This window comes from Eubalaena glacialis, chromosome 2 (assembly GCF_028564815.1).
Source record: "Eubalaena glacialis isolate mEubGla1 chromosome 2, mEubGla1.1.hap2.+ XY, whole genome shotgun sequence".
Classification (NCBI taxonomy): Eukaryota; Metazoa; Chordata; class Mammalia; order Artiodactyla; family Balaenidae; genus Eubalaena; species Eubalaena glacialis.
This window is the reverse complement of record NC_083717.1, coordinates 39,744,482-39,767,399: the sequence shown is the minus strand read 5'-3', so window position 1 is coordinate 39,767,399 and position 22,918 is coordinate 39,744,482. Positions and strand designations below refer to the sequence as shown.

Genomic DNA, 22,918 nt, shown 5'->3' with positions numbered 1-22,918 from the left:
TTTATTTTTTTTTCTTATAAAGACAGCCCTGCTGTTGGCTAAGTGGAAAGATGTACACACTTCTCATGAGTAAACAAGATTTACCTGCTTCAGGCTGCATACCATAATGCCAAAGAAGTGACACGAAGGAGGCAGAGGTGTAATGCTCTCATCTTCATAGCAATAAAATGCAAAATAAAACAAAACTTAAATGGACTTAATTAATGCTGGGCATTCCCACAGGGAAAAGGCAAGAGGACTTTAAGTCGATCGGTAGTTGTACTGTGTACGACAAAAAAATTCCGTCAGGCTGAGCCACCTGGCTCTCCCCATCTGAGGTATACAGTCTGGAACCGACAAGGCTGAGAGTCAGGAGCTTCTGCTTTACAGTCCACTGAGATATGAAGGGGGCAGAGTCTTGGAAGACCAGATGACCCGCTCTGGTGAGGCACCTACGTGCAGCAGTGTCGCATATGGAAGTTGACAACATACTCAGCGTTAGTCCTCTGCACAGAGATAGCAAAAGGCTCGAAAGGGTGGAAGGTGAAGGCAACAAGGCGTCGCACCGTGTGGTTGATGGGGCGGCCCAGTAAGCCTGCCTGAATCTCAAACTTGAGCAGACCAGAGTCCCGGGCATAGAACCTAAACAGAACAAGAGAGAAGGAGAGGATGGGACAGATACTGACCACTGTCTTGAAACCTGAACAGCAGGAAAATGTGCCAACTTGTTATTTAACCTCACTGATGACATCGCCTCTAACAGCAGCCCCAGGTTATTGGAACTGCAAAATCACCTTTGTCTGATCAGCTCATTTTACGGGCAGGGTGATTATGAACTTCCCTATGCTGTCCTGAGTCACTGGGTCATTTCTCTTTCCCAAGATGACCCTTAGTTACAGCCTTAACTACAGCCTCCCCTTTTCCAGTAGCTACCTGCCCAAGATTGCCTAGGCCAGGACTGGAAATGAAATGTGAGCCACGTACGTAATTTTAAATTTTCAGGTAGCCACATTAAACAAAGTAAAAGGTGAAAGGTGAAATTAATTTTAATAATATTTTATTTAACCCAATATTGGTATCTAAAATATTATCATTTTAACCTATAATCAATATAAAAGATACTAAAAAGATTTTTTTTTTTGTACTAAGCCTTTGAAATCTGATGTGTGTTGGCACTTGAGCACATCTCAACTTGGACTAGTCACATGTTAGTGATGTCAGTGCTCAACAGCTACATGAGGCTAGTAGCTACTATAGAACAGTGCAGATCTAGGCCTATATTTGAGTTTTTCACTTTTAAGAATAAATTCCTTTAGAAGGTTCTTCTTTTTCACACACAAATACAAAATACTAAGTAGTTTTTACTTTTTCATCTAACACAGTAAGACTAAAGATGCTTCCATCCATCCCAATACTTAAATGCCTTTTTCCCACATGCAAAATAAGTGCCCTGTGAACTTGGGAACTAGAGATGATCAGCAGGGCTGGGGCTGAATTGGGGGAAGTTCTAGAAAATAAAGAGCTCTGAAATAAAGAGCTCTATAATTTCCCTTTTGGGAAGCAAATATATACTAGACGTAAAGATATTCATACCCCTTGACTCAACAATCCCATTTCTAAGAACTTATATCCTCAGAATTTAATTTAAATGCAGTAAATAGTGACATGAATAAAGATGCCTACTACGGCATTAGCTCTAATGTAAAAATGCAGAGAGAATAATGCTCAGTAATAGGGGAATAGTTAAATCAATCATGGTACACCTACTTGATGGAATAATATGCCACCATTAGGACTGTAACCGTGAGGACTATGTAACAACATGGAAAAATGTTTATTAAATAAAAGCAGGCTATAAGTATTATGCTTGACTACATAACTGTGTAGTCAACTACACAACTGTGTAAACGTAAACATGCATACTGGCAAAGACTAGAATGGAATATACAGTAAGTGTTAGAGTAATGGCATTACCTCTTCAAATGACTTTTATATCCTTACATTTCTCATTTTAAATTAAAAATAAAGAACTACAAGAAAAATCTTTTAAGTCAGGGTCAATGGCATTTCCAGATTTGTTTAATCTTTTCAAATCAGAAAGGCAGGGAAGTAAAAAAGGAGAGAAATGTATCTCGTGCTTCGTGACAATATCAAATGAGGCCAATTATCTGCTTTTATGTGTGAAAAACACATTCACCTTACCCACATAGTCCCCAGCACACAAAGGGCTTATAATTTAAAGTGAGCTGTTTGAGCTCCTAAATCTAACTACCAGTTTACAAGAAATATGGGGGAATGAGAAAGACAGTAAATACGCCAGGGATGCAATGAGCAAAATCTAGAATGTGGTGATTACTACCGGATGAACAATCTGGTTTCTTCAACAATTTCACTGCAAAGAAAGTAAGAGGGAAGCAGAGCTCATAGAATAAAAAAGACTTAAGAGGATAGCAACCAAATACAACATACACACCTTGTCTAGATCCTGATTGGAACAAATTGTAAAAAGACTATGCACAAGACAATAGCGAAATGTGAAAACTCACCAGATATCGGTGATCTTAATATATTTTTGTTAATTTTCATAAGATGGAATAATGGTATTAAGGTTGATGTTTTTAAGTCCTTACCTTTTAGAAATTCATACTGAAACATTTACAAGTGAAATGCTATGAAACCTGGGAGGTGATGGTCCAGGGTGGCAGTTGGGAGGGGAGGAGTGGTGGTGGAAAGAGATGAAACAACACTGACCATGAGGTGATAACTGTTGAAGCAGGGTGATGGGTACAGGGAGGTTCATTATACTCCTCTACTTTAATATGTTTAAAAATTTCCATAATAAAAAAAATTTTTTAACTGGCTTTTGGAACCTGACTGCAGTTTCTCAAAGGAAGTATTACAAATGGTGATTAAGTGTTCAGAGTATGTTACACAAGCCTATTTAATACACAATGAAGCTGGATTATGCAATACTATCTACCACTATTTCTATGTGAAAAAGACCTTCCACAATCCAGCTCAGGGCTCCAGGAACACACCTCCCTTGAAATAACTCCACTAGTGGCAGTGGCGCCAGTTCCTCTCCCTAGTACCTATTACAGCACACAGAACCACCCAAGCTCCCGGCACAGACAAGCGGGTCTGTGAATTGGACACCCGTGAGGAAGGCATTGCTTACAGGAGGTTAGTTTCAAGGTTCTAGCAATAATACAGTAATCTGCATTCCAAAATTCTTCCAAGTGAGGAAGCATGCGTTTCTCCAAAACCTGCCTGTTCCCCAAACCGTCTCTGCTATCGTTTCTATTAGGTAACATGAGAGGATAAAATAATTTGAGCTGGATAAAATTTAAGTCTCAATTATAAACACTATTAAGAAATGGTATTAGATTATTAAATTGAAAAGTATGGTTTCCTTCCCTGGATACCCTGAAGAGGGAACAACACTTATCTGAATTGGATGTTTTGATGAGAAGCAAAGAGCAGAACTAATTAATTTATGAGATTAGTGCCTGAATGATCAAAGTACCCACCACATTATAGAAATAGCCTACCCTCTGAATTCAACCCATGAGTACAAGTGGACAGAGTCACAGTGAAATGATGTTTAAGAAGAAGAGAAAGAGAAAGCAGGCCACCTCCTCAGGCAGTGTGCAGCTGAAGCAGGGATGGTGTACCTGATAGGGTGATCTCCACAAGTCTTGGGCCGCTCCATGACTGACACCCACTTGTCATCGTAGCTGAAGAGAGACAAATCAAGGTAAGGGCTACCACTGTAAGACTGGGCGCTGATGGGGAGCTGACCCAGCAGCCGGCGTACTGCCTCCGTGTGCCCTCCATACTTGGCGTTTACAATAGTGTCTTTAAACCTAAAATAAAGCACCAGTGAGGAAGGCTGTGTTAGCGGCACACAAACTGCACTGGGTTTTAAATTGACAAACATATATCTAAAAACAACTCATTCTGAAAACAAAATCTAGATATTGAATTCTGGCACATCACAAATCTGCCTAGCTACAAATATTCTCAAAAAGCAAAAAACAGAATGAGAAATTGGGAACATTAATTTACTTTAGAAAAGTTAGCAAATATTCTACAAAAGTTAAAAACAGTATGACTAATCTATGACAACTATTTCTACTCAAACTTATTTCCCCCAAATAGCAGCCTTAGAGTGCATTAAAAAGGAGTTACACAGAGCAGAGAATCCTGAACAGACACAGCCTCTGACTCTTCTTGGGATCAGTTATAAGCCAACTTACATCAAACCTTTCGACAAATTACTCATTCTTCGTTTAAATAAAGTTTGAGAGCTAGCTACCTATACTTCTGCCGAAACACCAGTATCTAGAAGAACAGTAACATGGATACAGAATCACCTATCTGACTTATCATTAATAATAACAATAGAGCAGTTATTTCTCACAATTATAATGAATACTAAATTTAATACCCTTTGACCAAGTATTTCTATTCTTCTGGAAATTTGCCCTAAGGAAGAAAAATCCCTGTGCATGTTCAATATAGCACTGTTTATGACAATGAAAAATTGAGAGAAAAATTTAAAACCTAATAGAAAACCATAATTTTCAAAGATTATATGGTAAAAGAGGAAATGTTTATCATAATGGTAAGTAAAAGAAGTAGGCTACAATCTGTATATATAGTATGATCAAAAACACACACACACAAATTTATGCCTTAAAAAAACAACTGGTGGAAATACATCAAAATGGTAATAGTTGTGTTTGCGTAATGACATTTTAGATTATTTTTTAACCTTCTTTTTCACTTTCCTATAGTTCCTTAGAAAATATGTCAACTGTTTATCAGCTTGATTTTTTTTAAATTTTCTATATTGAAGCATATCATACAGTTTAACAATCAAGGGAAAAATAATTTTTTTAGTCCAGGGGAGAAAATACGATATAACATCTCATCCCTGAAACTAATGGAATAAAAAACTTGAATGTTCAGGACTTCCCTGGTGGTGCAGTGGTTAAGAATCCGCCTGCCAATTCAGGGGACACAGGTTTGAGCCCTGATCCGGGAAGATCCCGCATGCCGCAGAGCAACTAAGCCCACGCGCCACAACTACTGAGCCTGCACTCTAGAGCCCACGAGCCACAACTACTGAACCCACATGCCACAACTACTGAAGCCCGCGTGCCTAGAGCCCGTGCTCCGCAACAAGAGAAGCCACTGCAATGAGAAGCCCATGCACTGCAACGAAGAGTAGCCCCTGTTCGCCGCAACTAGAGAAAGCCCACGTGCAGCAACGAAGACCCAACGCAGCAATAGATAAATAAATAAACAAACAAACAAACTTGAATGTTCGTAACTTTGATGAGACCAGAAAGATTGATTAGATGGGTTTTGATTTTTGTTTTCACTGCTAATCTGCAGTGCTGGATGGAACTTCTCAGTTCCCCCAGAAGAAAGCCTAGTGTCAACACTGCTCTTCCATTATTTCTCTTGACAGTAATTTTCACAGCCTCAGTGTAAATCATAAAATTAAACCCTGGGCCACAAAGAACTTATTTCTTTCCCTTTCATTTGAGCTGATATCAAAGATCCTGGGCTCTTTGGTTTTCAGCCCTTTGTCAGTGAAGATCTAGTACTCCAACCCTGCCTGACTGACTGGCTTCAAAAGGTGGCTTCGAATGATGGGGCTGGCCCACAGCTTCATGATGACCACAAATCAAAGCCTCCGTGACAATCCACGGGCTGAAGCAGCTCCTATTCCCCGGCAGCACCCATCACCTCTACTCTCCAGGCTCCCCAACGACTAAAAGATGAAGCAGTCATCCCTCTGATGTCTTCACCTGATTAACTCCTAGCTCACTGTCACTCTGTCCAACTACGCCTCTCTTAATTCACGATTTCAAAATTCTCAGAGATGATCCTTCCAACACCACGGCTTCCTAGTTCCTGGACTTCCTTTCTGCCTCAGCCACTCGTTCCAATGGTCATATCCTCAATCTCACTATTACCAATGACTGCACCCCCCTGTAATAGGGTACAGCACCACAGACTCCAACTATCTTCTCTCCTACTTTTCCAGCTAACTCTCTCTACTCATCCTAGCTTCAACAGCCTTCAGCCCCAATGGGACCTAAATTCCATTGATTCTACCAACTTTTTGCCATCCTATGCCTTCATCATGACCTCTTTTCCTTCCTTAGCCAGCTTAAATTTCACAATCATTAAAATCACAAAATTTATATCCATGAACTCACGTGGGCCCTTAATGTTGCAGGACACTCATGCTGCATTCCCACAGTCCAGCGAGTCTCCTACTCTCTTAGACGACTATTTCATCCCCCTCCTCCATGTTCATCCTCACGTAATGGCACTGCCTTCTTTGTAACTGACAAATAGAAGAAATGAGAAGAAAACTTTTTAAAGCTCCCATCAGCACATCTGTACCTATTTAACCGTATGTGCTGCCCTAGAAGGCTAATCTATCCACCTGGGCACTCGGTTCTATCCTCTGACCTCATATACTTAACCAATTCTGCCCCCACCCCAACTTTTCCTAACCCATCAGTTTCCTCCTATGTACAGATCAGTCCCATTTGCAAACAAACATGCCATTTTCCCCTCCCATTTAAAAAATAATATCAATAAAAGCAGAAAGTTAACACCACTTGCCCCTCCAGCTAACGCACCATTTTTCAGCTCTCCTTTACAGTAAAACTCCTCAAAACACTTTTTCCTACGGTCTCTTCTCCTCCCATTCTTTCTTAAACCCATCCCAAAGAGGCTTTCATGCCCACCATCTCACTGAAACGACTCTCATCAAGGTCTCCAGTGATCTCCATGTTGATGACTCTAATCGCTGATTATCAGTCCTTACTGTACTTGACCTGTCAGGAGGATGTGACACTCCTTCCTTGGAGAAACTACTAGACCTATCCACTTACAGAACTTCTGATCTTCTCCCCTAAACCTGCTCCACCCAAAAGCTTCACCATCAGAGTTTAATGGTAACACTCTCTTAGCAGGTTGACTGAGCCAAAAATGTTAGAATCATCTTTGACTTTGCTCTTTCACAGCCCATATCCCACCCTCCGCTAATCTTTTGGGCTCTATCTTCAAAATACACTGAGAATACAATTACTTACCACCCCCAACGTTATCACCCTGATCCAAGCCACCATTATTCAACAAACAAATTATTACTGATAGCCTAGAATGGGCAAGGCACTCTTCTAGGTGCTTAGGATACTACAAATGAACACAAAAGAACTTAAATCCTACCGTCAGGAAACAAAAGGTAGCAATTTTATTTATTGGATCATTGCAATGGTCTACTATCCCCCTATGATCTATTCTTAAAACAGCACCCAGAGTGATCCTGTTAAAACACATGTGAGACCACATCACTCCTCTGCTCAAACACTACAAAATCTCATCTACAGTTAAAGTCAAAGCCTTAGAATGGCCTTATGTGTCTGGTCCTGTCTCAGACAACATCTCTAACTACTCTGCCTCTTGCTTACTCCAGCCCGGCCACCCTGACCTCCCTGGTGTTCCTCAAACGCATGAGATCCACCTCTGGACCTTTAGATTTAATATTCCCTTTGCTTGATATATTCTTCCCCCTGACATCCACATGGCTTGCTCCCTGACCTCCTTCAAAAGCTTTACTCAAATATCACCTTCTCGGTGAGGCTATGCTAACAACCCCACTAGAACAGAACTGACAATCTCTTCCTAATACCCTCAAACCCAACACATATTCTAATAATTTTAACGTTTTATTGGATACATCCCTCTTGGAAACCTCCCTGCTCCTGCTTCCACCTAGTCCAACTGGTGGCCTGTCATCCTGGAACTTCCCTTTACCATCATCCTCAGAATTCTCTGTGCTTCTCTCCACTGTTAGACTCTATTCCCTGTACCATTCTTTCGTGGCTTACTGGGAAAAATACACATTACAGAGGCTTCCATAGAAAAGGAACATGCAAGGTAATTTTTTGAGACCTTACGTGTCTGAAAATGTCTTTGTTACACCCTATTATTTGGATGTAGAATTGTAGTTTGGAAATCATTTTTTTCACAGAATTCTGAGGATATATAATTGTACTGGCTTCAAGCTTTCAGTATTAAGACTGATACCATTAATGACTTAATTTTTTATATATAAAATGTATGTGTTCTTTCTGAAAGTTTTTACAATTTTCTCTTTATCCCCAGTGTTCTAAAATTTCATGATGATATGCCTCAGTATGGCTTTTTTATTTATTGACTGTACTGGGTACTTGATGGAGCCGTGATGTGCTAATAAGTTTAATAATTATTTCTCTGAAGGGAAAAAAGCCATGATTTGCAGCGCCTGCCGATTTCTGTGGTGTAAATCCTCCTGCTGTGGTCAATTTCAAGGTACCAAAGTGACATCACTGAATGCAGAGTTGTCAAGAGATGAGCAGTAGCACATCACTATATAATATTTTTACCAGATAAAATAGATACAAATAACCTCAAGAGTACGACAGTAAAATAATTATGAATTAATAATTAGAAAATAATTAATTTTTAATAATGGCTGTGTTTAACAGCTTGCAGAAACTCCTGAAAGTTTAACAGTTGGCTTTCACAAGCCAGAATGAGCCAGCTCCAGCACACCACTGGATGGTCCTTGCCAATCTGGGGGGAGAGAGAGAGAGAGAGTGAGTGTCTGTCTGTCTCTGTGGGGGTGTGTGTGTGTGTGTGTATTTGCACGTCTTGCAGGATCTCAGTTCTCCAACTAGGGATTGAACCTGGGCCACGGCAGTGAAAGCCCGGAATCCTAACCACTAGGCCACCAGGGAACGCCCATGGAAATGTATATTTTTCAGTACTAGAAAACTGTTTAGGGTCTTCCCTGGTGGTGCAGTGGTTAAGAATCTGCCTGCCAATGCAGGGGACATGGGTTCAATCCCTGGTCCGGGAAGATCCCACATGCCGCGAACCAACTAAGCCCGTGCGCCACAGCTACTGAGCCTGCACTCTAGAGCCTGCAAGCCACAATTACCGAGCCCGCCGGACTGGAGCCTGTGCTCTGCAATGAGAAGCCACCACAATGAGAAGCCCTCGCACCACAATGAAGAGTAGCCCCCGCTCGCCGCAACTAGAGAAAGCCCACGCACAGCAGAGAAGACCCAACACAGCCAAAAATAAAAATATATAGATTTTTTTAAAAAAAGGAAAAAGAAAACTGTTTACATTATTTCTTCCCCTTCATTTTTCTACTGCTCCTTCTGAAATTAGCCAGATATTGGACCTCCTGGGAAAATCCTCTAAATTTTTTTTAATCACTTCTCTCCAATTTTCCTACTCTTATCTTCTTATTCTACTTTCTTGGAGAGTTCCTAAACTGTATCTAACAAAGTTTAAATTTCTAAAGCATCTCACTTAGCATTACTGTTCTAGGAATGTTCCTGTTTTTATAGTTTAAATTATTTCCGTGAATACCATGTTGTTTCTTTATTTTTTATACTGTTTGTTTTATTTGGTCTCTATCTTTTAAGATAAAGGCTTTGTTTAAGTGACTCATGATCCCTGATGTCCATTTTCTTCTTAAACATTTATTCTAACCTATAATAGAATCTATTTTGTTCTTGTAGCTTTATACCTATTCTTTTTTTTTTAAGATTTATTTATTATTTATTTATTTATTTTATTTATTTTTGGGTGCGTCGGGTCTTAGCTGCAGCATGTGGGATCTTTGTTGAAGCATGCGGGATCTTTAGTTGCAGCGTGCAGGCTTCTCTCTAGTTGCGGCATGCGGGTTTTCTCTTCTCTAGTTGTGCAGCGCAGGCTCCAGGGCACATAGGCTCTGTACTTGTGACACATGGGTTCCAGAGCACGTGGGCTCTGTAGTTTTGCGGCACGCGGGCTCTAGTTGAGGCGCGTGAGCTCAGTAGTTGTGGCACATGGGCTTAGCTGCCCTGTGGCATGTGGGATCTTAGTTCCCCGACCAGGGATCGACCCTGCATCCCCTGCATTGCACGGCGGATTCTTTACCACTGGACCACCGGGGAAGTCCCTCTTCTTCCTTTATTGTCATTTTAGTGGGGTTTTGGGATGGAACAGAGATAAATGCATGTGTTCAACACACGTTTAACCAAAAGTTATAAAAATTATGTCCTTAGTCATTCATTCAAAAAATATTTAAGTGCTTGACAGTGCACCACTGAAGATATAACAATGAACTAAACAAAGACAGAGTTTCTATCTTTCTGCAGCTAACATACAGTCTAGGAGGAATCATGGACAACACACAAGTAATTCCTCAGATGCTAAGAAAGAGAAAAGAGAAGTTTAGGATGACACAATGAGTTACGACAGGCAGACTGACCCAAGGCCGGGTGGGCAGAAAGAATATGAGGTTTCCTGAAGTAAATGACTGTTGGCTTCACACCAACAAATTTTCTGAAGAAAAATTAAGCTTGTTAAGCCTAGTGGAACAGCTTACCGGCGCTGGATCTGCCTTGCAAAATTGTTGCTGGAAGCTGAGCAGGGAAACTGGACTTCACTATGCAGGGTAGCGTTACGGAAGAGATCACAGAAGTTCTCAAACAGCTCCAAAAGCTCATCTGATGTATTCTCAAACACAGCGATCACCTCTGTTGTCACCATATTGTACACCACAAAGAAAGATGCCTGCAGGAGAACAGACAGATGTAAGGAATAGCTGAGTATAATGCCTTGCCTAGCAAATATCATTTTGGTTGAAAAATCAAGCTGCCCAAGTAAAACAGGCAAACAGCTCCACTCCGGCACTATGGCGGAAACATGGTGCCAAGAGGTCCTGGAAAAGCAGGAAGCCTCAGTGGACTTGATCAATCAAGGGCCTCAGTGTTGCCTGATTTCCCACTGTACCTGTGCTGCTGGAATTACTGTTGTTCAGCATATATGTATAAAAAGGCTTTCAATCTTTCATTTCAAGCTGTGTGCAAATTTAATATTTTGCCTTCCAAGTGTTTATTCCCTACTTACTCCCCACCCCACTTTTTTAAAATGCCAGATTTAATTTTCCTTCCTGCTGAGAAAGTGATTTGTAGCCAGGAGCTGCCTGTTGGCAAATTATTTTCTCTTGTATACGTACAGTTGAAAGTTCAATTTAGGGGCATTTCTTTTTCTCTCTTAATATTTCTAACATGCAGAAAGACATCTTAAGTACACTGTGTCTACCTAGGCAAGTTGTAACCAAGCAGGGGACTGCTGCTGAACAAATGAAAAATCAGAGAAGCATTTTCCATGTCTTTCTTCATAAATGTTCTTTCAGCCAAGAGCATTTGTAACATACATTTGAGATTTGTAACAATTAATTTCAGAGGGGGAACCTGAAAACCATTCAAATGCCATAGGTGGCAGAGTTACTGCTTTCTCTGAATGAGCCCCTGGGTGACTGGCCCTCTTCTTTAAACCTCCAGTGCTCTGCTCAGCCTAACAAGGAAGCGCCGGGTACCTCTAGTTTTTATCACAGTGAATGTGGCAGTGTGAGTCAATCTGCAAGCTTCCAACAGGACTCTAGAAGTTTTCAGAACACTAGGATTAGTATTCCGCCTCTTATGATTGAATTTAAATCTCCATTACCAATTTCTGGAGACATCTGGCCCACCTGTTTTAATAGTAATTAGTCCTTCCCAAAGCTTATATTACATGACTTTTGCGGTCACCTGGAAATTAAATTTGGCTGTAAATTAAAGAGGCTGGAGAGTAACCTGAGAATAATACCCATAATATTAGCAAGGCTTTGTGTTTAGGTGCACTTTTTACTCATTAACCTTATTGGAACCTATCAAATTAAACTGGGAAAGGAGGGGGGAGGACAACTAGGGCAGAGAGATCGGGTTTAAAGTTACAAATTCTGTAAGCAAAGCATAGAGCCCTTGTAATGTTTCTGGCTACAACCTACTGTAGCTACCGGATATAAGTAGGTCATGTTTTAGCAAAGGAAAAAAGGATAATCTCAAATGCAGCAGTCACACAACATATTCCCTCCAAAATAAAAAGGTAATTATAGCTGAAACCTAAATACAAGATTGATTCATGTCCTTTCTATAAACCTGGACGCTTTGATCATATTAGGGCTTCACCAGGATCCATCATAATTAGTGAATATAGAATTACACAAACATTTACTAGCCTTACCACCAGGCCAGACTGGGAAATACAGGACAGGAGGGTACAGAAGTCAAGGGCTTCACGGACAACCTCCCACGACTCATAACATGAACTAGATGCGGTCACCCATGATGGCTCAATGGGTGACTTCATCATTAATAGAGAAGAGAAAGAATTCAGAAAAACAATGATCTCTAACCATTTTACTCACCCCCCCCCCTTATTTTTTAGAATACACAAGGTATGATTCAGAAGAAAAATATCAGAAAACATTTTACCATGGATGGCTGGTAAGGTCTTAGGACACAATTCCTTATACAGTCTCTGTTACGGGCAGAATCAGCTGTAGGTCAATGAGAGAAACCAGACTCAGCTGACTTCGTGGTTTACTGGTTTGTTCTGTTCTAAATTTCCAGACTAGTATCTAAGGAGACACCCTGGAAATAGGAGAATGGGGGGGACAAACATACAGAAAGGTAGGTCTCTCACTTGGTCAACACTAAAGTAGGGAGCTTCTCAAAGGGAAATGCCCAAATTACCCTGAATTTCAGCATGGTATTTCAACCCAAAAGTCTTACAGGTTTCCATGCTCTTAACACCACGTTATTCCTATTTGTGAAATGCCTCTCTCCCCTACCAACATCTTTCACCCAAACTGAAAAACCCTCAGAACCTGCAGTCTTGATGATTCACTTGGTAGATCAAAAATTTTGGCTTCCTTTTGATCTTTTCACTGATCCACAACCTATGTTCCAGCACATGGGCAAGGTCAGAGTACAGTCATAAAGCTTAATTCCGTCAAATGAACTTACCTATTACATTCTAAAGAAGATTTGGTGAGGAAGTATACTGACATCATTTAAGTAGGAAAGAAAGACTAGATTTTTAGAAGATTTTCTTTTTTGTATGGTGGGTTCATTCGCATTGCCAGAACTAAGCAGACCAATAAGCAAAATCTTATACAAAATCAAGGCAGTATCCATAGGGAGTCAAACCTTGACCTTGTAGCATCTGGGCTTCCATCTCAAGGGTACTGAAAATGCTCTGCAGAAGAATTAGGGTAATAATCACAGAGTTGACTACCTACATGTCAATGGCTTATGACATAGCTTCCATTTGTCCAAATGAGAAAAATCATTTTGAGAAATGATTAGAAAAATCGAGCTGTTTTAAGTTTGAGCCCTAAGATAACAAAAATTCAAGATTACATAAAATGTGTTATTTCTGAGAGGCTGGCTATAGGCAAAGAGAGAAACCTTCCCATTGTGCCAAGGAGACTGGAGGGGTAAAGGGCAGGAGAGCACCTTATACCTGTGATGGATCTGTGACCCGCAGGGTTACGACATCCTCACTAGTATACTTGATAAACAGATGGTTTTCATCCAGAAGCTGCATTTTCCACATGCGCAGCTGCCGTAGTTGGTCAAAATACTGGAAGAAGCGCCTCTTCGCCATTGCACTACCATCCTGCTCTGCCCGGCGCCAAAGGTACACGAGCAGCCGGTGTTTCAGGGAGTTGATGAAGGGATCCCTGAAAGGATTGGCCATGCCTGTCTGACTGTCCCGCTGCACCTCAGGAAAAACAGCTGACACAGTGAGCAGGTCATCCTCATAGCAGAAGCGGCCAATGGTCCTCACATCAATGAAAGTGCCTTCAGGAGTCACCTGGAAGACATGGATGGTCTGCTGCTGCACTGACAAGATGGCCAGGATGTTCTTATACAAGTACAACCCTTGGTTGTGTGACAGGACCACTTTGTCACACTTGAAGGTACGTGTATCACATAAGCGGCCAGTATGAAGGTCAATGATATGGAGGGAGTAGTCCTCCAGGGGGGACCGGGGGTTGGGGGTCACGGACTCACTGTTCCGATATACCTCATAAAAAGGAGGGTGAGGCTCGTCTGGGAGATAGGCAGCTGAGCCCACGATGACACAGCGGCAGTCATCAGTGAAGAGGCTGCACTCCCGGTTCAGGTGCTCGCCATTGGCCGCCACATTGGTAATGTGCAGCAGGACGAAAAAGCGTTCGAACAGCCGGCCACGGATGTTGACTGACCGCTGGTCATTGCCATTGGACAGGATCTCCCCCTCATAGCCCTGCAGTAGGTCCTCGGCTGCCTGGCAGCCCTGGTACTCATAGATTTCGAGAGATGTCTGGTCTGAAGAGAAAGCAATGAAGTAGCGTCCATCAGGTGAGAATTTACGCAAGAAACAAGGCGGCTTTTCAACATTGACGACCGTGAAGTTGGGGAAGACATTCTGGTGGAACACTCGGACCTGGTGCCAGTGGGTGCCTGCCTTGCCTGAACTGATCCGCCGGCGTTCCAGGCGGTGAATGACATTTTGGTTTTGGATTCTTCGAGGTTTGATGGTGGAAACATGATGATCCATTATCACATCTCTGCATGGATAAGTAAAGAAGTCAAGAAAATAAAACAAAATTTATCAAAACATAAACACACTTGACCTTTGAACAACGCAAGGGTTAGGCACAACAATCTCCTGCAGCTGAAAATCCAAGTATAACTTATAGTCAGCTCAGTATACATGGTTCCTTCCTATCCATGGTTCCTCCACATCCACAGATTCAACCAACCGGGGATGTCTAGTACTGCAGTATTCACTGATGAAAAAAATCCATGTGTAAGTGGACCTGCACAATTCAAATCTATGTTGTTCAAGGGCCAACTGTGTATATACAAGTCAAATAGATTCCCTTCCATATATCCTGGACCTAGGAGCTCCCAAGATGACAGTGATCAGCATTTCTCCTTCCCAAGTTATAGTTAGAAAGTGGTTAGGACATTTTTGAGTCTAGAAACAGGTTTGAGGGAAGGACCTATTCCCTAGGAATACCTTCAAAGCATGCTTAGCTGTTGGGAATGTTCAACAGAACAAACCTTAGAACTACATCAAATTTGTTCAGTGTAAACACCACATTCAACGTACATTCATTTAAAAAATATATTTATTGGGCTGTTAAGATGTCCATACTACCCAAAGCAACCTATAAACTCAATGCAAAATCCCAAAATCCCTATCAAAATGCCAAAATCATTTCTGGCAAAAATAATTCATCCTAAAAATTGCATGTAATCTCAAGGGACTATGAAGAGCCAAAACAATTTTGTAAAAGAACAAAGTTAGAAGACTCAGACTCCCTGATTTCAAAAACTGTTACAAAGCCACAGTAATCAAAAAAGTGTGGTACTGGCATAAGACAGAAAAATATACCCAATGAACAGAATTAAGACCTGAGAAATAAACCCTCACATATATAACCCGAGATTAGAAGTTCAGAGAACCCCAAACATGATAAACCCAAAGAAATCCATGCCCAGGGACTTCCCTGGTGGCGCAGTGGTTAAGAATTCACCTGCCAATGCGGGGGACATGGGTTCGATCCCTGGTCCGGGAAGATCCCACATGCTGCGGAGCAACTAAGCCCGTGCGCCACAGCTACTGAGCCTGCGCTCTAGAGCCCGCGAGCTACAACTACTGGTGCACCTAGAGCCCGTACTCCGCAACAAGAGAAGCCACCACGATGAGAAGCTCACGCACCGCAATGATGAGTAGCCCCCGCTCGCCGCAACTAGTGAAAGCCCATGCACAGCAGTGAAGACCCAACACAGCCAAAAATAAATAATAAATAATTTATTTAAAAAAAAAAAAAAGAAAGAAATCCATGCCCAGGCATACCATAGTCAAATTGTGAAAAACTAAAACACAAAGTAAAAATCTTGAAAGCAACCACGTAGATGACACATTACCTATAAGGGAACAACAATTCATTTATCTGTGGATGTCTCATGAGAAACTATGGAGACCAAACAGAAGCAAAGCAACATTTTTAAAGTGCTGAAACAGCTGTCTGTTTCATCATTCAAACCTCAGCCAAAATAGCAACTCTTCAGAGTTTTTGCCTGACTACCTTACCTAAAGTCATGACTTTTTCCATCCACATCAACCTACTGTTTTACTTTATTTTCTTCAGCCCTTATCACCTTCTGAAACCATTTGTTTACCTTTTTAGTATCTTTTTCCCCCATACAGGATAGCAGGGGCCTTGACTAATTCCTTGCTGAATCTCCAGCACCTAGGACAGTGCCTGAGGCACAGTAAATGCTAACAAACATGTTAAATGAATGAATGGAACAACGTTTGACAAAGGTCTTAAAGGAGAAAGAACTCACTAGGCAAAAAAAAGGAGGAACATTTCAGAAAGAAGGTAGCTTAAAAAATATACTTAAAAAGAGTGTAGCATGGCACATTTGGGAAACACAATACCAAGTGGTTAGAACACAGGAAACACAGAGTGATAAGAGAAGCCTAGAAAAGTAGATTGGAGCCAGATTGGAAAATTCTTTGTATGCCATGTCATGCAAATTATTACAGGTTTTAAACAGAGGAGTGACTCTATCCAATCTATATTTTAGAAATAAAAACATATAGACAATGGGGAATTTGTTTATATTCTGTCTCCTAAAAGACATCTGAAATGCCTTATATAAGTATATATACTACCTAGTCAAGTTAAAAATGTGCATACCTTATGATTGAGCAAATCAAGTTTCTCAAGCTGCTAGTCACAACTCACTGATGGAGGCCTGAAATCAATTTAGTGGATATACTAATTGACATTTCAAAAAATGGAATAAAACAGAAAATACCAAACTGTATCACATATTTTCAATACATACGTGAGTTACATGCACTGGGTGAGGATATAAAATATATTTCCTACTGATCTAGACTAGAGCAAAAGACTGCAAACAACTAGCCTCAGACCAATCTAGCCTGCCTGCCTATTTTTATAAATAAAGTTTTATTGGAACACAGTCATACACACTCATTTACATCTTGCCTATGGCTGCTTTTGCCCTACAAAGGCCCAGTTCATTTATTAAAACCAAAGACCACACAGCCCACAAGCCTGAAATATTTACTACCTGGTCTTTTGCAGAAAAAGTCTGTCAACCCCTGATCTTGAGCACTGGTTCCCAACTGGGGCAATTTTGTAATATATGAAGATATTTTTGGTTGTCATAACTTGGGAGGGAGGAAGGGGTGCTTTGGGTGTCCATCAAACATAAGACAGGGATGATGCCAAACATCTTACAGTAAACAGGACAGTCCCTCACAACCAGCCCAAAATGTCAATAGTGCTAAGGTGGAGAAATCCTGATGTAGAGAAATGTCTGCACATACATAACAGGAGACATATACAAGGATGTCTGTAGCAGGACTGTTAGCAACAGCAAAAACTGACAACACTCCAAATGTCCATCAACAGTAGACTAGATAAATTCATCCAAGCATATTCATGCAGCGGAATCTTTTTTTTTTTTTTAATGTTTTTGTTTGTTTGTTTTTTGGCCACGCCACGTGGCTTGCAGGATCTTAGTTCCCGGACCAGCGATAGAACCAAGGGATCAAACCTGGGCCCCAGCAGTGAAAGCGCTGAGTCCTAACCACTGGACTGCCAGGCAATTCCCCAAGCAGTGTAACCTTATGAAGTAATGAATTAATGTACTACAGTTATATGTAACAACACAGATGAATCTCACAGTGTTGAATGAAGAAAGCAAGCTACAGAATACATACAATGTGATTTCCTTTATATAAGCTTCAAACAATTTCTACTTTAAAAATACAAATATATATGGTATACAATTACAAAAAGCAAAGGAATCATAAACATAAAATTCAAAATAGTGGTTACCTCTGAGGAAGTAAGAAATGGGATGGGAGTTAGGGACACATTGGCACTTTTTTTTTTTTTTTAAAGATCAAATTTTTATAGAGAGAATGTTTTGCTTATTTCTTTTTTTAAATTTTATTTATTTATTTATTTATGGCTGTGTTGGGTCTTCGTTTCTGTGCGAGGGCTTTCTCCAGTTGTGGCAAGTGGGGGCCACTCTTCATCGCAGTGCGCGGGCCTCTCACTATCGCGGCCTCTCTTGTTGCGGAGCACAGGCTCCAGACGCGCAGGCTCAGTAATTGTGGCTCACGGGCCCAGCTGCTCCGCGGCATGTGGGATCTTCCGGGACCAGGGCTCGAACCCGTGTCCCCTGCATTGGCAGGCGGATTCTTAACCACTGCGCCACCAGGGAAGCCCCAGCACTTTTAAGTATATATTTTTTTCCTTCGATCAGCATTCATTGTACTGTTATTCTTTTAAAATTACATATGTTTTTTAAGTAATATTTGTGCTTACTCAGAATTTTTTTAATTAGAAAATAATCATTGTGAAGGGAAAACAAAGGTAGGTCAATAAAATGAAGCCTGAAGTACACAAAAATGCATACCGTCAGGACCTGCATAACTGCCAAGCTTCTAATTTGGCTCTGACTTTCCCAGTAGACAAGGCAGAGGAAAATACAGTCAGTTACAGAACTTGCACTGCCAAGAAGATAAAAATTTAATAGCTGCTTGGAAGAAGCACAGCAATACCCATCACTGGATTTTAAAAGAAATCTCTCTCATGAGTTTTCTCAAAGGACCTTGGCATGATACAGTGAGCAATATCCTCCACTTCTGAACAATAAACACAATGCTGAGTTTCACACGGCTACTCCTTTTAACAGTGACATAGTTGATGTGCCCATTTTGATACAGTCCAAAAAACATACCAGTAAGGTTTAAGCATTTTAAAATACCAAGTACTGTACAAAACTGCCTCCCTCAATCCCTGCCCAGGACACCTCTGCCACTAGCACCCTGCAAACCTAAGATGCGGGCTGGAATCAGAGAGGGAGACCAGAAGGGGATGAGAGAGGCAGGTAAGGCCCATGAATGGAAGAAGGAGTAGGCATCACACACCATCTAGCAGACTAACCACATATAACTGAGTCAGATAAAGTAAACTAGCTGTTTGACTTAGAGCCATTGATCATTTTAAGCAAAGCAGATGCTTAATTCTAAAAAAAATTTGTATATATTTTGAACAGTCCCATCTTAAATTCTCCAATTTGTCTTTTTAAGGGAAAAGCCACCAGTACTGTGGTGGAGGGAGCAGAGGGGTGGGGTGGGTGGAGGTGAAGGCCTGCTGGCTTCAGCTCCAAATTGGACAGAAAATCCACACTTAATTTCCTAACCCTTCTCTCAGTGTGCTCTCTCTCTCTCTCCATATTTTACATCACACAATTATGGTTTTTAGAGAGATGATGGAATTCTTAGTCTCTTTCAACTTGTTATTCCAATTATATAATACATGCTCATAAACTCAAACCATATAGAAAAAGTACATCATGAAAGTCCCTTCTAGTCAGAGTGGGAGTTATGAAAAACGTTAGAGTAACTTATATTTTTCCCAGAAGCCCTCGACCCGTTTCCCTAGTCCAGTAAATGGCATGGCCATTTACCTGCTAAAAGGAACCAGAAACCTGAGAGTCTCCCTTGATACCTCTTTCCCTCAGCCCCCATACCTGATCAGTCACCAAACTCTGGAGATTTTACCCCCTAAACAGTCCTCTAATGCTCCACCTTCTTTCTATCATGACCTGCCAGCACCCTTACCCAAAATTTTATAACTTCATGTCTCCGTTATTGCAACCGCTTCCTAAGTGGTCTCCCTAAATCCACTCCTATCCACTTCCAATCCACTTACCAGAGCAATCTTTTCAAAATGCTTTTTTGACCACGTCCTTTCCCCTACAGATTAAAACAAATATCTTTCCATTGCTCTTAATGATACGGGATCAAAATCCTTACCGTGCCAACCAGATGCCTCAAAGGCTCAGTGCTGCCTCTCCAGCCTCATCTTTTCCCATTTTACTCTAATCATTTCTTCAACAAGTGGCCTACCTCCTGCCTCTAAACCTTGGCACATGCTCTTCATCTCAATCGAAAAAAAGCTCTTCTCCTCACTCTGCCGAGTTAACTCCTATTTCAGGTTATCAGCCTAATCATCACTTCCTGAGAGAAGTCTTCCTTAACCTTTCCCACCAGATAAAACACCAATACACCAGCCATATGTCTCCTTCTTAGCACTTACCACGCTTGCAACTTCATCTCTGCATTTTACTTATGTCTGTGGCACTAGATGGTGAACTCCTGACCGGTACACAAACATTATATCCTGTATGCCCATCACAGCATTTGACCCATCAAAAGCCTCCTTTCCTGAACGTTCTTTAGCAACTCAAATATCCACAGGGGCTGTTCGCTCTGCCTAGCATGTATTTCCTCTGGCCCTTGCTATACTTCTCAAGCCGCAGCTCGAGTGTCCTCTCCTTCAGGAAGTCTGCTCTGACCACCCTTGCCGAAAGAGATCTTTGTTGCTTTACCATTACTTTTTCTGTTCATCTTTTCCATAGTCATTGCCACAATTTGAATCTGTACTTTCAGCGCCATGGTTAGGTGTTTCATGTTCGACTCCCCCGTAAACTATCCTCTCCAGGCAGGACGTAACCATGGCTACTTCAGTCACCTTAGTTTTCAGAGAGCCTAGCACTAGGGCTGCCCCATTGCACGCATTCGTACGTTGTCTATGGAACGAAAGAAGAAAGCCTGACTGAACTGGGCCACTAACTCGTGCGGTACTAAGCAAGACCTTCCTCCCTGCTAGGTCTGTTTCCCCGGGCAGGCAGGTGCACGTAACCCTCAATTCCTTCTGACGGTTTCCTAAACGGGAAGGGGATACCTAGGGGCGGGCACACACGCCCAAGGGGGCGCCCCCGGAAAGAAAAGCCCGGGGCGGGGCCTCAATGGGAAGAGAATTCTGAGGGAAGGCGGGGGCCGCAGGGCCTCGGCGTCATGCGGGAAAGGGGCAGCCCCATGGCGGTAACTCGAAGAGGGCTCGGCGAGGGCCTGACGGGTTTGGAGGCTGGAACAAGGAAGGGAAGTCCTCACCTGTCCGGTCCGGGCTCAAAGGGCCGGGGCGAGGGGCTCCCCGGCCTGCTCGGCGCGCGCCTCCCCCAGCCCCGCCCCCGCCATGCTGTGGGACCTGGTGCCCGCAGCTGCCGGCTCCCGCTTCCGCTAGCTACCGGAAGTGCGGTGCAGCGAGAAGGAAAGTGGAGAGAGCGCGGCACCCGGCCGGCCTGCCCTGAGAGACGGTACAGCGCACCCTGCTGCCCGGAGGGGGATCGAAGCCCTAGAGGCCCAGGGGCTGCTAAGGAAAAATTGAACCAGGCGCCGTAACCTCGGCACCTGAGTGATCTCCTATGGCAGTGTCTCTGCCCCCGCTGGACACACTTGCAAAAACATGAATAAAAATTAATTTTTCACCTCTTGATTAAATGCACCATTTCATCAGCTGAGAAACTATCCGTTTTCTGTTATCTCCTCCTAGACAGTGAGCTCTTTAAAGACCGAGGCTGTACTGATCTCTGAACGCTGTGCCTAATACATTTACTAGCACACAGTGGACTACAGTAAAAGCTTTTTGCCTTAAATTAATCCTATAACCTTTACTTGACTTTTACTTACATTATGTCATTGTCTCTTACAACCTGGTTCCTCCCCCAAAGCCTCTGCTTTGTCCTATTTCTGGACATCCTGCCCCCAAATTTCCCTGCGTCAGCCTCCTTCAGATAATTCAGGTCTCAGAGCAAATGTCACTTCCTCAGAACTCTTGTCTGACCGCTCTCATTTCACCACCATCGTGCTATTTCTTCCTAGCACTCATCACTATCTGATATTACCCCATTTGTTTTGTTTTGTTTTGTTTTCTTTCTTTTTTCTGTTTCCCTTGCCTCCACTAGAATGTAAATTCCGTGAGAGCATGGGTTTCGTCCTCTTTTCTTTTCTACCCTCACCTAGACCAGGATTTGGCATCTTGCTGGTGCTCAAGGAAGGTTCAGTCCGTGAATGAATGGCTCTGCCCATAGGGCTCACAGCATCTCTATGGGGAAGGAATGTTTATTGGCTTTTTTTTTTAAGTGAAATTTTATTAACTGAACTGTCTTGGTTGACGTTGTTATAACAAAATATCATAGACTGTTTATTGGCTTTTAGAGATGAGGATACTGAGGCTCAAGGAGGATCCATGACTTGGAGATGAGGGTGGTTAAAAGGAAACACCGTGGGTTCTTGGTCCAGTCTTGACATTTCCAAGCTGAATGTACTGACTTCAGAGTCTCTATTTCTTCTTCTAGGAAACGAAGATATGGTATGCAGAGTATATCTCAAGTAGAGAAAAAAGAAGTAGAAGAAGAAGAAGAAGGAGAAGGAGAAGAAGAGGGAGAAGAAGAAAGGGAAGGAGAAGGAGAGGAGAAGAATGAGGAGGAGGAGAAGAAGGAGAAGGAGAAGGAAGAGGAGGAGGAGAAGGAGATGACAACGAAGAAGAAGAAACTCTAAATTTCAGCTTGTCCCCAGCTTCGGGGCTGGGGTGGCCCATGGAGCCAGCTCTGAGTGGGCTGCCGGCCTTCCCCTTCCCCATTCAGCTTGTCAGATGATGCCCCTAGTAAGGGGTCAGCCCAGCACCCTCTCACCGCCCCCCCACAGCCCTCCCTGGCCACTCCTGCCCACCATGGGGGAGGCAGGACTTTCTCGAGCTCCTCTGATTTCTTCAAGGAAAACCTTTCCTGTCGAGTGGAGTGGTTTAGAACAAAAGCATTCTGGGACATTGAATTCATCATACTTTCCTCAACTTTTGTATGGGTTTGAAATTTTTCATAACATCAACAACAGCAAAAGCTGAAGCTACCCTGCAGCCTGCCTGGCACTCAAGTAACACTTACCGATTAGCTTACTCTCATGCTTGACCTACACGAAGAGAGAGGAATGGAAGGAACTCCCTCTCCTGGAATGTAGACCTGTACTGCCCTGTCCCTGGCATGCCACTGCATGGGGATGACAGGTGAATGGGGGCCATGCCTTC

The 22,918-nt window shown here is 42.3% G+C and overlaps 2 protein-coding genes across 2 annotated transcripts; one reads left to right on the top strand and one right to left on the bottom strand.

Annotated features, from left to right (window-relative positions):
- Positions 1 to 21,084, bottom strand: DET1 (DET1 partner of COP1 E3 ubiquitin ligase). The gene is made up of 5 exons (XM_061181777.1): positions 20,950 to 21,084; positions 13,405 to 14,497; positions 10,439 to 10,626; positions 3,654 to 3,845; positions 1 to 621 (listed from the first exon to the last, which is right to left on the bottom strand). Exons 2-5 carry the CDS (start codon positions 14,485 to 14,487, stop codon positions 432 to 434), a joined length of 1,653 nt encoding a protein of 550 aa, XP_061037760.1. The 5' UTR covers positions 14,488 to 14,497; positions 20,950 to 21,084; the 3' UTR covers positions 1 to 431.
- Positions 20,837 to 22,568, top strand: LOC133084964 (cilia- and flagella-associated protein 251-like). The gene is made up of 2 exons (XM_061181778.1): positions 20,837 to 21,152; positions 22,194 to 22,568. The coding sequence occupies exons 1-2, from the start codon at positions 20,854 to 20,856 to the stop codon at positions 22,393 to 22,395; spliced, it is 501 nt and encodes a 166-aa protein (XP_061037761.1). The 5' UTR covers positions 20,837 to 20,853; the 3' UTR covers positions 22,396 to 22,568.
- Positions 22,569 to 22,918: the final 350 nt, after the last annotated feature.

Excerpts from the sequence above, each read along its gene's own strand:
- DET1 (XM_061181777.1), bottom strand. The coding sequence starts at position 14,487 with ATGGATCATCATGTTTCCACCATCAAACCTCGAAGAATCCAAAACCAA. Across the intron at positions 10,627-13,404 it reads GGGTCACAGATCCATCACAG|GCATCTTTCTTTGTGGTGTA; the intron begins GTATAAGGTGCT and ends GTTCTCCTGCAG. Across the intron at positions 3,846-10,438 it reads GCAAGGCAGATCCAGCGCCG|GTTTAAAGACACTATTGTAA; the intron begins GTAAGCTGTTCC and ends GCTTTATTTTAG.
- LOC133084964 (XM_061181778.1), top strand. The coding sequence starts at position 20,854 with ATGCGGGAAAGGGGCAGCCCCATGGCGGTAACTCGAAGAGGGCTCGGC. Across the intron at positions 21,153-22,193 it reads CCGGCCTGCCCTGAGAGACG|GAAACGAAGATATGGTATGC; the intron begins GTACAGCGCACC and ends TTCTTCTTCTAG.